The 15,989-nt window shown below is 34.5% G+C and overlaps 1 protein-coding gene across 1 annotated transcript; it reads right to left on the bottom strand.

Annotated features, from left to right (window-relative positions):
• Nucleotides 1-8,033: 8,033 nt before the first annotated feature.
• On the bottom strand, nt 8,034-9,385 carry LOC113714295 (uncharacterized). Its single transcript, XM_027238077.2, has 2 exons — nt 8,735-9,385; nt 8,034-8,443 (listed from the first exon to the last, which is right to left on the bottom strand). Exons 1-2 carry the CDS (start codon nt 9,212-9,214, stop codon nt 8,261-8,263), a joined length of 663 nt encoding a protein of 220 aa, XP_027093878.1. The 5' UTR covers nt 9,215-9,385; the 3' UTR covers nt 8,034-8,260.
• Between the last annotated feature and the right edge of the window lie 6,604 nt (nt 9,386-15,989).

Below are 15,989 nucleotides of genomic sequence, written 5' to 3'. Positions count from 1 at the left end.
ATACGGTGTTTGGATGTAGGATGATTTCTAGGGACGAGGCATATTGGACGTTGAAAGACCGACCGGTTCTAACTAATTTGAGATATGCAATGGTGTTTCAGCTTTGGAAATATTTTATAAAAGTATGGGAGGGGGACTGCTTGGCAGGAGGCAAAGAATTAATGGTTGTTCCAGATTTCAAGCAAGCAAAAAGATATAAGAATATATAACATGCTGTACTATTGGTTGCGTCGGGGACCGTTAGTGCCGGTAAGTCCTATCTGAATGCAGCTGATTGTTAAGACGGATTATAACCTATTGGTTCACTAGGCATATAAGAAAATAAAGTTAACAGTAAAGGTTCATACTTTGACTACTTTGAATACTAATGATAACGGAATCCGGTAAAGTTAACAGTAAACTTAACGAAATCCGGTAAGTTTAACAGTCGAGACCGTCATTTTCGTTAAATTTAATGAATTCTGCTAGTTTACAATTTAGTTCAAAACATGAGGTGTCATTTTGTATGTTTTGAAACCAAGTTTTCTGTGTATTAGATATATTACAGGGGAATTTTTTGTTTTAACCCTATATATTACTAAGTTAGTGCTCAAAGGTAATTGTTGACTTTTTCATTGCCTCAGAATTGGTGCTTTTTCATTGTCTTGTAGAGGGTATTTTAGGATTATACTTGTTCCCCTTCCCCTTGCTTGATTTTTCTTGGTTGGTTCAGAACAACAGTGCAATTATAATGCTTGTTTTTTCTTCTTCTTTCTGAAACGATTAACAGGAGAACTAAAGAAACATGTACGAGGCCAACTTCGAAGTTAGAATAGAACTGAAAATTAGCAGCATATTCTTATTTTCAAGATTAAGTACTACTCATACAAAGCAATATTTAGGCCAACTGCATTATCTTTCCTCCCTATCACGCTATATATATACCATTGCCATAACGAGCTCCAGGAAGACAATGATGTTGTTGGACTTAATAGTGCATTAAGGATTTGGAATTCTTATGCCCATCAGGCATGAGAAGAGCATCTCTTATGGCTTTCAGTCTGTGCAGAGCAATTCTCATGGTTATGCGGTTATCAGGAGAATCTGCAGCACAAGACAGGCCTATCCCTATGACTTTGATCTGGCAATCACCTTGGATTTCTTGGTCAATGGAATCACCTTCCTCGTATAATTGCGGGTCCAACACTTCCTCAATGTTTGTGGGAAAATTGATGTCTACCTACTTCTTTAAGCCTAATCCTTTCGTGAAACTTGCATGTCTTAGGCTTCTGCCTGTGAAGAGTTCTAGCAACAGAATTCCAAAACTGTAGACATCTCCAGCTGTGGTTTATCCAAAGCCATATTCTACGAAGTAATCAAGCTATCTATTAAATGGTGAATTTTGAGACGAAAAGAGAAAATAATACTATTTAAGTGGATCTGTCCAAAACTAGCAACAGAATTCCAAAATTGTAGACGTATCCACCTATTTGAGTGGATGGATTCAACAAGTAATCAAATGATTGTTAAAAGTGTGATAACCTATAATATTAGATAAAACCTGTTTCGTTACCATGACCATATTGGAGCATTTTTATTGAGTTTTTGATAGTTAGAGGCAATTCTTAATTAAGCGTCAACTCTTCCAAACAGAAGTTATTATATTTCCCTTGTCTCCCAATTTTAGCTATATCTACTTCCTATTTTTATTTCAATTATTTTATAAGATTACAAAGAATCGGAGTAATACAATCAACCAACTCACCAATAAAAGGTGAGAATTAGAAATCAATAATACTAGAAATAAACTCACAAATGTGACAACAAATTCAAATATAGTTCTCTAATTCCCACTAGACCAAGGTCTCACAAGCATCTATCCCCTATTATTTTTTCGACAAGCGTGCTTTTTAAAATCTTAAAAAATAAAAAGTAACAATTATGATGTTTGCATGTGTTATTAAATTTAAAAAATTGTTTTGTCTTCCCATGCAGCAATACTTTAGTCTCTAGTTCACGTAGTGAGGAATTTTTGGACCCATCATTTACATATTATAAATTGTGAAAGAAATTATTGCACAAGTATAATTATATGATTTTTAGGTAGATTACAGATACTATGGTCTCTAGATTTAAGATGTTCGTTGCAAAAATCAAAATCTAAGCTATAAAATAGTTCATATAAAAATTAGTTTATGTTGTATAAATTCTCTACATCTGAGAATTTATTTCTGAATTCAATACTCTAAAAGTAGATCTTATATATACTGATAGTGTATATGCTATTACTGTTAGATTCATGACATATGTATAAAAGTTGAATTTCAAAATAAACATATACGCATGAACTCTATGATTAAAATCCGAGCATATATTCCTAAAAACTTTAAAAAAGAACTATACCTAATGATATTCCTAAAAAAGAAAAAAATAACTATACCTAATAACATTATAAGAGTATGGATCAATACTCAAGTGTGTGTTCTCTCAATTGCATTTATCACGTACATGCATGTACAAATTACAAAAGAAATGAGGTTGTTGCATACCCAATTGGTTTTGATCTAATGGCTAAAGTTGAGGTCTCAAGATGTTTGGGTTCAAATTGTCCTTCCTTCTTTCTATTTTTTAAACCTCACTCCTGCGTAGCTAGGAAAAAAAAAAAATTTTTAAATCCCAACATTGTTGGGATTGACATTGTTTGGGCCCGATTCGGTTGGTTAAACTTGCTGATCCACCATAAATGTGCTTAGTGAGTTTAGCTTGGCCTTCCGTCGTAAGTTTGGGCGGTCTATAAGACGATTTAATTAAGGGATTCATATTGGGCCTGTCAAATGGTATCTAATCCAATACGGTGATAGGTTTTATGTCTTTTTAAATTTTTTGGGTGCACCCAGCTAGTCCTTGGTGGAATATTCTGTAATGGTGCTTGTGATTGGGTTACTTTTAATGAAGATGTCCAATAATAGTTAATTCAAATTTCTTGGCCCAATCCAATAGTCCCATCTTTAGTCAACTTGAACAGAGGAAATTACCAAATTATGATACGTTTTCGAAAAGGGTTCCATATAGTGAGACTCTGAGAGTTTTTGGGGATATTGAGTGACTTACTTATTTAAATAATAAAATATCTGAAAGAGTTCTGTAAAAAAAGAAAAAGGAAATATCAAGACAAATCCAAAAACTTTTCTAAGAAACATTGCATTCATTAGATAATCTTTTTTGTCGTTCAACGGCGAAATTTGAAACAAATCACCCAACTTGGAATTTTTTTTTTTTTTAAAAAGAAAGTCTTAGCCCAACTTCTCGTTACAATACAAATGCAAGGCTTGATAATCAAAAGTTTTTGGTTATGTAAATCTATAAAAGAATATCTATTCGTCCAAAGATTTTAGGAGTTGATTTTCCAACATGGCCTTGGAAAATTTTATCTCACGTGTGACAGGTTTGAGATACAATTGCGATATTGCACGACTTTGAGATTACTAGTCCATGGATTGATGAGTGTTTTACGTTTCATATATTTTTTTTAGTAAGGTAAATTTGGACGACAAACACTTAAATATGCATGTTTACCAAATTCCTTTATTTTTGTTAACTTTCGGCTCTCTTTTTGAGTAACTTTTTTTGATGAAAACGATTGTAATATTACCTTTTCTTTTCTTATACTTCAAATACAGATTTTCATGGGGTTAATTATGCATATCCTAAAGAAAAGAAAGCCCCCTCCACATAACAACTAAAAGTCAGTCATATGGACCATCAAATTCTTACGCAGTCACCTTGGAATCTAATCCAAAATGCTGTCAAATTTCATAGAATCGAGTGATTGTATATCCAATTTCAGATAACGTGGGAACAAGCTCTTACTTCACACAGAGGCCACACGGGGCCGCTTGTAGTTTATTGTGTCGGCCAACTTCATTGTTAGGCCACCATTAACACAGTGTTAAAGATGCCAGGTCCGTCAGGGTAGTAGCTGTAGCGGGGTCATCCTGCTTCTTCTGATTGTGACCCTTTTGATCTCAGTTGCTTAACGAGTTGCTTCAATGCCCCACATCCAAGATCTTTTATCATGGCTCGCGAATAAGTGTTGAGAAAATGATATACCACGTAATCGGATTTTATATCACAATTGAATTCACTAGTAGACTTTCGGTTCTAGGCTGAGTACTAAAAGTCTTGAAATTTATGCTTTAGGAGACAAAGGGTACTTAAATTCCTAAAATTCAATTACTACCTATGTATAAGGTTTCGAGAACCCAGACCGTTCGGTGAACCAGAAATCTTGCTGGGTTAAGGGTTTCTAGTTCAACAGGTGGGCCAATAGTAATCGAGTCGTTATTGACCTGTGATGTGTCATAATTAATTAATATGTTATTTTCATTATTATATGGATCATTATAAACTAAAAAATAAAATAAAACTAACTCTGATAGAACATGATATTTTAATAATATTAAAAATAAAAAAGTTTGTGAATTCATGAATAAAAATTGAAAAGTTTATACAAAAATTAAACTACAACGTATATAGTAGAATTGTAATAGTGATTTTTAGATAGAAATATAAAATTTAGTGAGAAATTTTGAAGCTTTAAACAATTTAGAGCTAAACTATAATTTTTAAAAGGTGAAAAATGCCACAAAATAGATATTGCAAAAATTTGGGGGTAGCTTTGTAATCTAAATAAAATATAAGGATTAAATAAAAAAATATTAGAATAGTAGATGAGAGTTGCACCATGCGTATCAGGAGTGGGGCCTTGTTTCTTTGGTTTCGTGAAAACTATTCCGGTTTGCTGATTCATTGGTTGAACCAGACAGTTCAACTGTTTTTTTTTTTTTTTTTTAAAAAAAATAAAGCGATTCTTTGATTAATTGGATTTCGACCTCAACCCAACCCAGAAAACTATCCATCAATGGTTCAATCGGTTCGATCGGATGAGCTGGACTTTAAAAAAAAAAAGCGATTCTTTGATTAATTGGATTTCGACCTCAACCCAACCCAGAAAACTATCCATCAATGGTTCAATCGGTTCGATCGGATGAGCTGGACTCGGTTTCAAAACATTGCCCATGTATGTTACATATCGAAGGCTTTACCCAGACGGCCAAATAACAGCCACTCCAATATTATAATACCTATCTTTATAATTCCTCAGACTAAGTGACCCCCTTAACTATTTCTTGAAACTAGAAAAGATTCTTGAAACGTGGTGACCCGAAAAGGATATCCCATTTCTGCGGTGTTGGGCATCCAAATTCCCTTTCGGGCACAGCAGAAGATTTAATTTCTTAGTTAATTTTTTTTTTTTCAACAAACGTAATTTCTTAGTTAATTGAAGATACAGATTTTGACGTCGCATTCACAATGGCCAACGCGTTATAGATTTTTTAGAAGCTACAATATATGCGACATTTGGGTTTTCATATGAGCAACACATGGGCAATTGTGGCAAGTGGTGGGAGGATTCTTGGCTTTGCATAATGGACATTAATCATGTTAGTCATGAATCATTGTCCAAGTTGCTATCGACAAAAAATGGGTAGAGAAAAAAAAAAAAGAAAGGAAAAATTTCGAGTATTTTTCAGTACCTGCAATTTTAATCTAATATGCTAGAATGGTTGTTGCCCAATGGGATTTGCAAGCCCCTGTTTTTTTTTTTGAGGGGTTCAATTCTTTAGTTGGCTACGTTTTGGATATGTTGTTGAACAATTTAATTACCATTTTGGACCGTTGAATGTCATGTCAAAAGAGACATGAATAATGATAGAAAAAGAGCGAATGCTCGATATTGGAATCTCAACCTACGGTTATTAATTGAGTTATATTTCCTATTAAGGGCCCTTGAAAAATTTCAAAAATTCACCAATCACGCTTAATAAGATGCAAAGTTTTCGTCGTTGTTAGGTTCAGAGTTTAAATCTTATTCCTGACAGTTGAGAAAGGAAAGAGTGCGAGAAGCAATCGAAGGATTAAAAAGAAAAAAAGATGCAAAGTTCCTTGCTTTTGAAAAAACCTTCCATACTGAATTCAATTTGATGCTGAAGTTTAGACTATTTCGTAAAGTATCTGCAATAATTCATGTGAATGTGAACATTCCAGTTTTCTCTGAGAAAAAGGCCGAAGTTTGTACGAGTTTTGCTAGATTTAGATATCGTGACATCTCAAAGGGTCCTGTTCAAATTACCAATATGAGGAAGTAAATAGTAATACTATGCTCAAAATTTTTTTTTTCTAAAGCAATCTCATATTTGTTTACAATGTGATCAAAAGCTGATAGGATAACGGAAAGAGGTGTCTCCGAATATTGTGTTTGAATTGTAATTTTCTGGAGTTTTTACAGAAAATATATTATAATAATTTAATATATGTGAGATAAAAAGGTGATTGTAAAATATGTTAAAAAATATAAAAAATTTTTGATAGAAAATCCTTTTGCATACCGGAACCTGAAAGCTGATTGGACCTAGTTAGAGGCTCTTAAAACTAATATTTTATTACCTCCCAGGTCTCATATATACGACCCTGGATAAGAACTTTCATTTTCCTACCGTAAGCATAACTCCGAGTTGACCTGTTCATCCGAAAATGAAAAAGAATAGAGCGATATATATTATGAAGTGTGAGCGTCAATGCAACAGATGGTCCAATCAACTTTCTTTAGATATGCCTACGAGTGGCTCCTACAATGGTGGAATTTTAGGTTAGCCTTGACCATCTGGGGTGGGTACAACAATGAAAGAAAATATCTTTATATCTTTATCTACTTTTATTAATTTACTTTCAGCAAGTTAACTCGATGTCCTTATTTCTGAGGCAAGATAAATAATCGTACCTGGTACAGGGACCAGATTACCAGAAGCTATGATGATGATGATGATGCATACTTTGTCCATGGTATTGCATTTGCTGCAGGATTGGTGGTGGTGTATGAAATTTACTATAACAAACTGACATACACAGACAAAAGATGTACGACAATATTAAATGATTGTATGACCTTGTATGAATTAGGTATTTTTAACTTGTTTTTGAAAAATTTTACTTAGTGATGTATGTAAAAACTTTTAATATAAATATAGATGGTTAGATATTTTTAGAGTGTTCTTGAAAGTGTGTTTGAGGATGCATTTTGAAATATTTTTAAAATTTTAAAATTCTTTAGGGTATCTTTTAAAAATAAAAAACACCACCCAATTCCACCACCTCTTTCCCCCTTTCTCTGTCCTCTCTCTTTCTTTCTTTCTCTTACAACCCTTTTCCCTCCCTTTTCCCCTGTTTGTGACCAAATCTAGTGGCAGCCCCCCACCAGACCATGGGAGAAGGGAGGGGGAAGGGGTTGCAGGGAAGGGGAGGGAACACGAGAGGAGAGAACGAAGAGGGAGAGGAAGGAAAGAAAGGGAGAGGAATGAGGAGGAGAGAGAAGGGGAGGGGCGATGGCGATGGTGAGGTGGAGGAGGAGCAGGGACGAGAGGAGAGATGGTGACGGCCGTGGATGATAGTGTAGGTGGTGGTAGTGGACAGGAGAGGAAAATATGATAGTATTTGCTAATTTTTAAGTTTTTTATTTTTATAAATTGTATTTGAGATTGTGTATGTTTTTAAGTTGATATAGTAAATTTCACAAATAAAAACAGTTTCTGAAAGAAAAAAAAAACCTCCAATCCATACATAACATGATGTAGCAAGTGCTTCAAGACTTCCATGTGTAGGTACGATAATGTGCATGGCCAAGCCCATGATATGTTATTTTGTTTTCTTCGTCTTTCAAGTCCTTGATAGTTGATATCCAAAGTTTGCAAACGTAGTCACACTGCAGAGAGTTTCGGGGCCGGGGGGGGGGGTGTTGTTGTTCAGCAATTGGCTAGCCAGCATTTACCGTGAAGATGACATATGGTACGTCAGATTGAATGCTAAACGTGAATTAACAATTGATCAAATTACGTAAATCCCAAGATATAATTCCTACGGTGCAAGCAGTTGACTTTTAAAAGATTCATGTAGGGGAAGGCCTCAAACACATCATACACAAGCAACAAACTATGATATAGTTTCAAAGTCCCAAAAACAGGCTACTATGTTATTGACAATAGTGCGCATAATAAATTGCAGCACCAGTCACATATTCAAGGTACACAACAAGGATGGAGCAAACTCGAAAGTCTTACACACACGAGATTATTTAGGCAGTTGCCAACTGCAAAGCAAAGGAAACCTCACGAGAAGATTACACAAATTAAAGGTACATATATATATGTGTGTGTGATCACGGGAATTAGAAAAAGTGATGCTTCTTTTTCCCCTCGGCCTCTTCCTCTTCTTCTTTAGCTTCCTTCTTCTCGTGATGCTCATGGAATGCAAATCCACCAGCTCCAAGTGCGGCTACCGCTCCAATCTCTTCTCCTATCTTGTGCCTGTGAGCATGCTCGGGGTCTTTCTTTGCCTCATGCTTCTCATACTGGTACATAATTGAGATTGAAAAAAAAAGAAAGAAACAAGAAATTAATCAAAAGACAAAAAAGAAACAAAAATCAACGATATTTAGGCGTAAACCTATCACTTTGTAGAATAAAACCCTAATGATGACTCCATAATTTGACAACCCTTTTTCAAGTATGCTAAAGAAAGGTAAAATAAATTGAAAGATACGTATATAACCCCCTAGAAATGACCCCAAAAAATTATATAACATGAACAGTCATTATAAGAAAACTGAATGTTGGACAAACTAAAAAGCAAAGACACTTACCAAGGCATAGGCACCAGCAGCAAGAGCACCAGCTTCACCAAGGTGCTCAAGATTTTTGTGGTGCTTCTTTTCTTTCTCATAATCAGGCTTTTCAGATTCATCACCACCATAGCCACTACCATAGCCAGCACCACCACCATAGGCGGCACCCGTGGTGGTCTTATCACCAGAGTACTTGTTTCCATATCCGGCATCACCGCCGGAGGAGTACTCGTTGTAGCCACCACCAGTGGTGGTGTCACCAGAGTACTTGTTGTATCCAGTGTCAGTCGTATCACTAGAATACTGGTTATAGCCACCACCGGTGGTGGTGTCGCCGGAGTACTTGTTGTATCCAGTATCAGTGGTATCACTAGAATACTGGTTATAGCCACCACCGGTGGTGGAGTCATAGGGTGCATCACCACCGTAGCCGGGCCGATCTTGATCTTCATCCTTCTTGTGGTGGTGGAAGAAATGGTGGTGCTTCTCTTCAGCCATGATGATGAATTAAGGACAAAGAAAATATGGAATGCTAAAGAAGGTTGATTGAAATTTTAGAGAGTGGAAAAATAACAGTGTTATTTGTGCAATTTGAATGGATAGTGGGCTGTGGTTTTTATAGGCGAATGAATGCTAATGTGTCGAAATCTTGGAGGTGGAGTTGATCTCTAGTGGGGTGCATAATTAATTGTTTTGATAAAAAGTCATGATTTTCCTAATACTCATATCATGTTCCTTTGCCGACATTGAGTAAAGGAGGGGGCGTTACAGTTGAACTCAATCCAAATGGGATAGAATTCTCGAGGAATATGCTTTTTGTTTTCTTCCTTTAGAATAAGCACTTCTTTTCCTTTTCATTTTTACCAAAAAAAAAATCATTGAGAAATAGAGAAAGGAGGGAAGCAAGAAGTAAGATTTAAGGCATGAGAATAGTGGGATCAAATTCTTTACTATGACATGGCAATAAAGGATCTTATAGGTTGCAGGATATATACGTGATTCCGTCAAGAAGTAAGGGTTAATCGCAAGGGGATATTTTGCAAACCACGCAAAGAAATAAAGATTGATAGATTCTTTTCTACTCTTACTTTTATAGCCTTTAATATCTTTATGAAGTTCATCATTCTTACCATCTAGTAATCTTTTTTTATTCCCAAACAAACAAAGAAGGAAAAGCATGTTCATCTTTCTTTTTTTTTTTTTTTCCCTCTTTGTAACTTTTATGATGACTAGCTAGAGACAATTATGGTCGCTTTCTGAAGACGACCAAGCAATGAAAATTATAAATGGGGATTAAATTATTATATCACTTGCGTAGTCATATTTTGCTGTCTCAATCAAGCATTTCAATGGTTTTAGTGTTGCAGGCTTGCATATACCCTGGCTGAAAGAATTGCGTGTCCTTAGTGTTAAAGTTGAACTAATGTCTTCAACTTATGCATTCGACTAGAATCACATGTGTGTTCTTCATTGGTTTATTAGTTCTTCATTGAACCAGTAAATAGCTTCAGCATCATGGACTTCCTCTGTGAAACTCTAGGAAAATCATGGTCAAAATCTGATCACCTAAAGAGTCCAATTTGTAACTGGTTTTTAATATAATCATGCACACTAGTCCTAAGTTATACCAAGAAGCAAATGAGACTATACATTTTTTTTTTTCTCAGAGAGAGAGAGAGATCATACATTTTACAGTGAAAACACCATTTCAGTAATTCCCAATGCGAATAATTATGGAAAGTAAAAGTACTTGAAAGAAATCAAGCAATTCAACCCCCCCCAAAAAAAAAAAAAAGGCCACATCAAAGATTGTTGTTGCAGTTTGCTTGCTCCGAGACACTAATTCATGCTTTTGCCTTTTCCAAGGAATGTGATTCAAATGACGTTGTGTTCGAGGGAGTGAGACATTATCCTCGGTAACCCTCATTTATTCCAAGGTTATTTCTATATGGACACTCAGACGTGGGTCGGTGGGTACCGGAACCTGAATATGACCGGCACCAGTTGGAGTCATTAATCTACTTGAAACTAGGGCGGCTTAACAGGGGAAACCAGGAACTGCATCCATTAACATGTTGAGCAGTTGTTTCAGTGTTAATGTTCTTGAAAAGGGATTAGTATTTTGATGCTTTACATACAAGAGAGACATAGCTTAAAACCAATCGCCACCTCCAGCAGTTAAAGATTGTTGCAGATGTCAGGTTCTGCGGATTCAAAACCCTATTGTACAAGCAGTTTCCAATAAACTGGTTGGGGTCAATACCGTAAGAAAAGAAAAAACCTCCGGTAAGGGTTAGTGGTGAAAAAACATTTTAGTTTTTGAATTAATCTCACATAAATATGAAGACAAATTTAATTCACAATAATTAATCTCACATAGCTATGGATCTTAGTTTTGCCACTCTTATCATGTTTTGTGATATTATAAGCACATTCAACTTCTTCCAAGCATTGGCTAACTCAGTAATCATCTAAGAGAGTTTAACTAAATCTAAAATATACACTACGCATTTTATCAAATGCGAATTAAAATTCGCATTGCAGGCTATCAGTCTATATCAAACAACGTGCGTGTGTGGCTCAAAATTTAGTGAAACTTTTGGGGTGGAAGATGAATTTTGAAAGCTGGGATGTTAATTCACCGACAGTCCCTTTTTGTCCACTCCTAGTTAATGTTCATAAAGGCGAGGTTTGAATAGTTTAGGTTTGGCAGTTAGACATTTAGAACTTAGAAGATTCAAGTGAATACTATATCCGATATTTTATACAACAATATTACCTAAAAATCCCTTCATTAACAGGAATCTACACAACTGATCTAAATGGCAAGTCGAGGAGGTCCCTTCAATTATGAACAGGAATTGAGATTGTCTCTATCTGTTGCTCTTGTCAGGATTTTTCTTGGTTGTGATTTCTAAATTAACATAAACCCAAAAAACTGTACGTGAATTTGTCTATAATTTGAAATTTGGACTGGGCCATGATTTGGCCGAGTTTAATAGTCAAGAGTCAATGTGTTGGATCAAATTCAGGCTCATCTAAGAACCAGGTAACGTTATCATGATATTATAAATATATAATAATTTTATATAAATATATATTAAACTTTATTCTAAATATTCTACAATTCAATACCCTTTAAACCTAACTCAAGTCTAATGTTTAGAAGCTGTAAATACAAATTGACAAGTTCAGAACTAAATTCGCAAGACATACTTGAAACAGTGTTTCTTAACCTAGATTGGATTGGTCAATTCGACTGATTGAATCGAGAATCGGCCATGATATCGATCTGATTAAATACTAAAATTGAAAAATGATATGAAACTGATCAAGACCGTTAAAACCGCGAAAACTTGATTAATTGATCAAGCTGGGTTTTGACTTTCTTTACAAATCTAAATGTTTAATTTATCCCAAGATCCCCAATTCCCAAATAATTCACGTGACCTTCTGCCTACCTATCAGACTTTCTACTTCATCTCACATTAAAACTTCACCGCCAACTTTTAGCTAGTCTACAAACAAAAAATTAATAATCAAAGAAACCCTCAAACCTTTTTCGCCTCTTCTTATGTCAATTGTCAAGTACTACAACTTATTGCCTAGAGTTGCTATCGAGTCGAGTCGAATCGAATTTAAGTAGTGTATTATTCGAACTCTACTTATGTAAAAATACTTAAGTTCGAGCTTGAGTTTTCAAGTTTGATTTTTTTAGTAAATTTTACAATTTTATAATAAATAATCAAGAAATTTATTACAAAGACATTGCTCAATAAGGCTTGACGAGTGCCCAAGTTTTTGTTTTTTCTACTCAAACTCAACTTGATTATTTTATCAAGTGATTCGAACTCGATCAACACTGAGTACGAATTGAACTTTTGATCGATCGAGCTATTATTGTGTCCAAATCAAGTAACTTAGTTAATTTACACCTTCGCTCCCGACACTAATATTGAAAGATCAAGCAACTTCACCTCTACACCAAACACCATTGTAGCCACGCTCTCTTCTTTTATCTCCAAATCCAGAAGTCCATAGATCCAAGCTCCCCGTACTTATAAACTTCATAGATCCAAACTCTTTTATATCTAAACTCTACTTTAATTTTAAGGGTTTTCAAGAATTTCTTGATATGGAATTCTGATGATTTTCTTGTTTTCTTCAACACTAAGATATATCAATCATCCTATTCTAATAAGCTTTAATATTCAGTTTTTGTTAATTGTGTTTGTGGAGCAATGTTTGATTTCTTTTGGCGCAGCAATTCTTTGTTTCTTCTAATACTCTTTCTGGTGAATCTCTTAATTTTTATTTTTCCAGCAACTGGTATGGAAAGACACAATTTTTTGTTGCTTTGGGTTTAACTGGAATGTTTTTTTGGTTTGATCCAATTAGAAAGTTGACAATTCCAATGAGGAATGTTCATTCTTTTGGAACTATTGGGCTTGACTTTAAGTTGGCCAGCACATGAATTGTTTAACTTATCATATATAAATTAAAAAAAAGGTTCATACGAAAAAAAAAAGAAAAACATTGAACCGGTGATCCGGCTGGTTGGACTAGCAAAAATCGAAATCGGTCACTCATCTAGATCACTCAACCATTTGATTTTAAAAACATTGATTTGAAGAAGTAAAGATATTGAAGCTACAATTGAAAATCTAAAAAAGCTTATAAGAGTAATTATAATTGTTTAAAGTATTTAGGGCTCAAAACAGAATAATAGAAAAGTTTATTAAACATTCGCTTCATTTACTTGTTTGAAAGAGTTGCTACGGTATCCGACTTCCTGAGTCTTTTTTTTTCCTTTTCCTCTCTGTTTTTTTTTTTTTAAATCTTTGTCTTGTTTTCTTCCTTCACCAAAAGAAAACATCATATCATCTTATTATTTACATTCTCATGTTTCTCAAGTTTTTTATTCAAAGCTTAAATTAACATTTTCTTTTTCCTTTTTATCCTCTATCTCCCTTTCTTACTTTTTTCTTTTGATTTTTGAATTTTGATGTTAGATTTGTTGTAGATCTTGCTTGATAGATGAATTAAGCTTGATTTTCATTTTTTTTCCTTCAATAGAATTCAGGAAAGTAAAAAAGTAAAAAAACAGAAAGTCAGCAGCCAAATAAAATGACTCAAAAAAGAAAAATAAAAAAACCCGATTCTCACTGGTTTAATGGGTTTCCGATTGAACCCGAATTTTGATCGAATTTGACCAAAATTTTGGCGAGTATTTGGGGGGGCTTGGACCAGATGATTAGCCAGCTCTTGGTTCATCAAGTCGAACCAACCCCGCCCAATCCGTGTTTATAAGAATAGCAATTTGTGCAAACATATTATGAGATTCCCTTTTAGGTGTAGGATAAAATGTCTTAAATCTTACTTTATGCTAGGCAAATTTTTGAATTTTTAAATTTAACACATGGAAATAAAAATGGTGATTCTCCACGAAAAATGGCCCCAAAAATATCAAGGAAAGTTAGTAATGCCAATTTTGAGAAATTACAACTTTTATTCAAAAGTAGCCATTTGCTTTGAATCCGAGGTACATAACTTATCAAGACTCAGAAGCTCTACAAACTTACTAGAAGTAGAAGAGATAATTATTCATGACAAGAAATAAAAGCACTACATCATATCATCATCCTGGTTACATATCTTGGCAATACAATAGTCGACACCATATTACTTACCAAGTCCACACCTATTACTCAAGAAACTTGACAGACTAGTGCGGCCTCGTCCTCAAGTACATTTTTAGTTTCCTTCTGCTATACTTGTTTCGTCCTTCTACTGCAAAAATTTGATGAAAGGAAATTAGCAAGAATTGGAATATGTATTAGGGAAGATAGTCCGGGAGGAAGTTGAAATTATCATGATTTATATTATGGAAACGACAGGAATTGAAATATCAGCAAGTGACTAAATCTAATCATATTAAGACGGGGAATGAAATAGATTTCAAAATAGATCCAAACAGAGGTTACCAAATAACACTTATATAAATTAAAACAGGAAAATCAAGTAGGATGACGAAAATTCAATAATTGTGGGATTAATTAATTTGAAAAATCCTGAAAATTTTCCATTTTTTAGAGAATTCACAAAAGAGAAGAAGAAAGTTTTAAATAGACATGATGACTTTTATCACAAGGTCGTCTTAGGAATAAATGTTTGGTTTAAACTCAAGGAACAATTTCTGAGGAACGTATGCTTTCAATTTAGGAAGAATCACCTTTGTCTGGTGCAGAGTTGTTTCGGTATATGCGAAGTCAAGTCCAGGAAGTCCACCAGCATTTTCATACGTTTGGAAATCTGCTGAAGAATTGATCACCCCAGATGAAAAAACCTCCTGGAATACACGAGAATATGTGGAAAATATGAGTTCTTGCTGAAACTAGAAGACATTATTTACTAGTAAATCAGTGAAGGATTTCGATTCTGATTTTAAGCTTTTTCTCCTCATAATTGATAATGCATCAACAGACCATATTAGCGACGTAGCTAGATGGATATATACTTGGCTGTTTAAGAAAAGTCTTAAAATGCGGGAAAGAAATAACGTTAATCTTTGAATTTTCTTTCCTGAGGCAACAAACGTTTTATTATATATATATATATATATATATATATATATATATACACGAAGCAATAAAAAAATAACTAAGTTAAGCTAGTATTGGGGCTCACATTATCTCGTCCTTTTTTGCCCTGCTGCTCTTCGTTATCTGTCTCTTCTTCTGATATTTTGATTAGTAGGGAATAATATGGGGCAATTGAGAAAGACTATCAAAATTGTCATGGAGACCTGCAACCTGTACGTTCACTTGAGAACTATTCGTGAAATCTTGTAGCTAGATTGACTATGCAAATCCTTAACAATTTGCAAATTTTAGTCTAAATTAAAGTTGTTAATGGACACAAGTCTCCAAGTTTATTGGAGATTTAGCTTTATAGTTCAGTTAGGAGGTAAAAAATCTAAAACAACTAAATAATTCATAAGATAGAATAAAACCCATGTTCACAATGTGCTTTCATAGGGTAAATACCTATGAAAAAAAGGAGAAAGGATGTGGCCTATGAGAAGCCACAATGACTAAGGATAAATGAATACATTTTTATGTTTGCTTACAAGAAAATTGTCAAGAACTTCAGTCACTTAGGAGTGTGGGGGGCCAAAACATCGATGACGATACATAGACATGTAGGAATATGGGTGCACAAAAGCAAACAGTGGAAAACCTTTGACTATGTACAAAATGACTCTATGAAAAGT

Source organism: Coffea arabica, chromosome 10c (genome assembly GCF_036785885.1).
Source record: "Coffea arabica cultivar ET-39 chromosome 10c, Coffea Arabica ET-39 HiFi, whole genome shotgun sequence".
Classification (NCBI taxonomy): Eukaryota; Viridiplantae; Streptophyta; class Magnoliopsida; order Gentianales; family Rubiaceae; genus Coffea; species Coffea arabica.
This window is presented reverse-complemented; position numbering and strand designations above follow the sequence as displayed.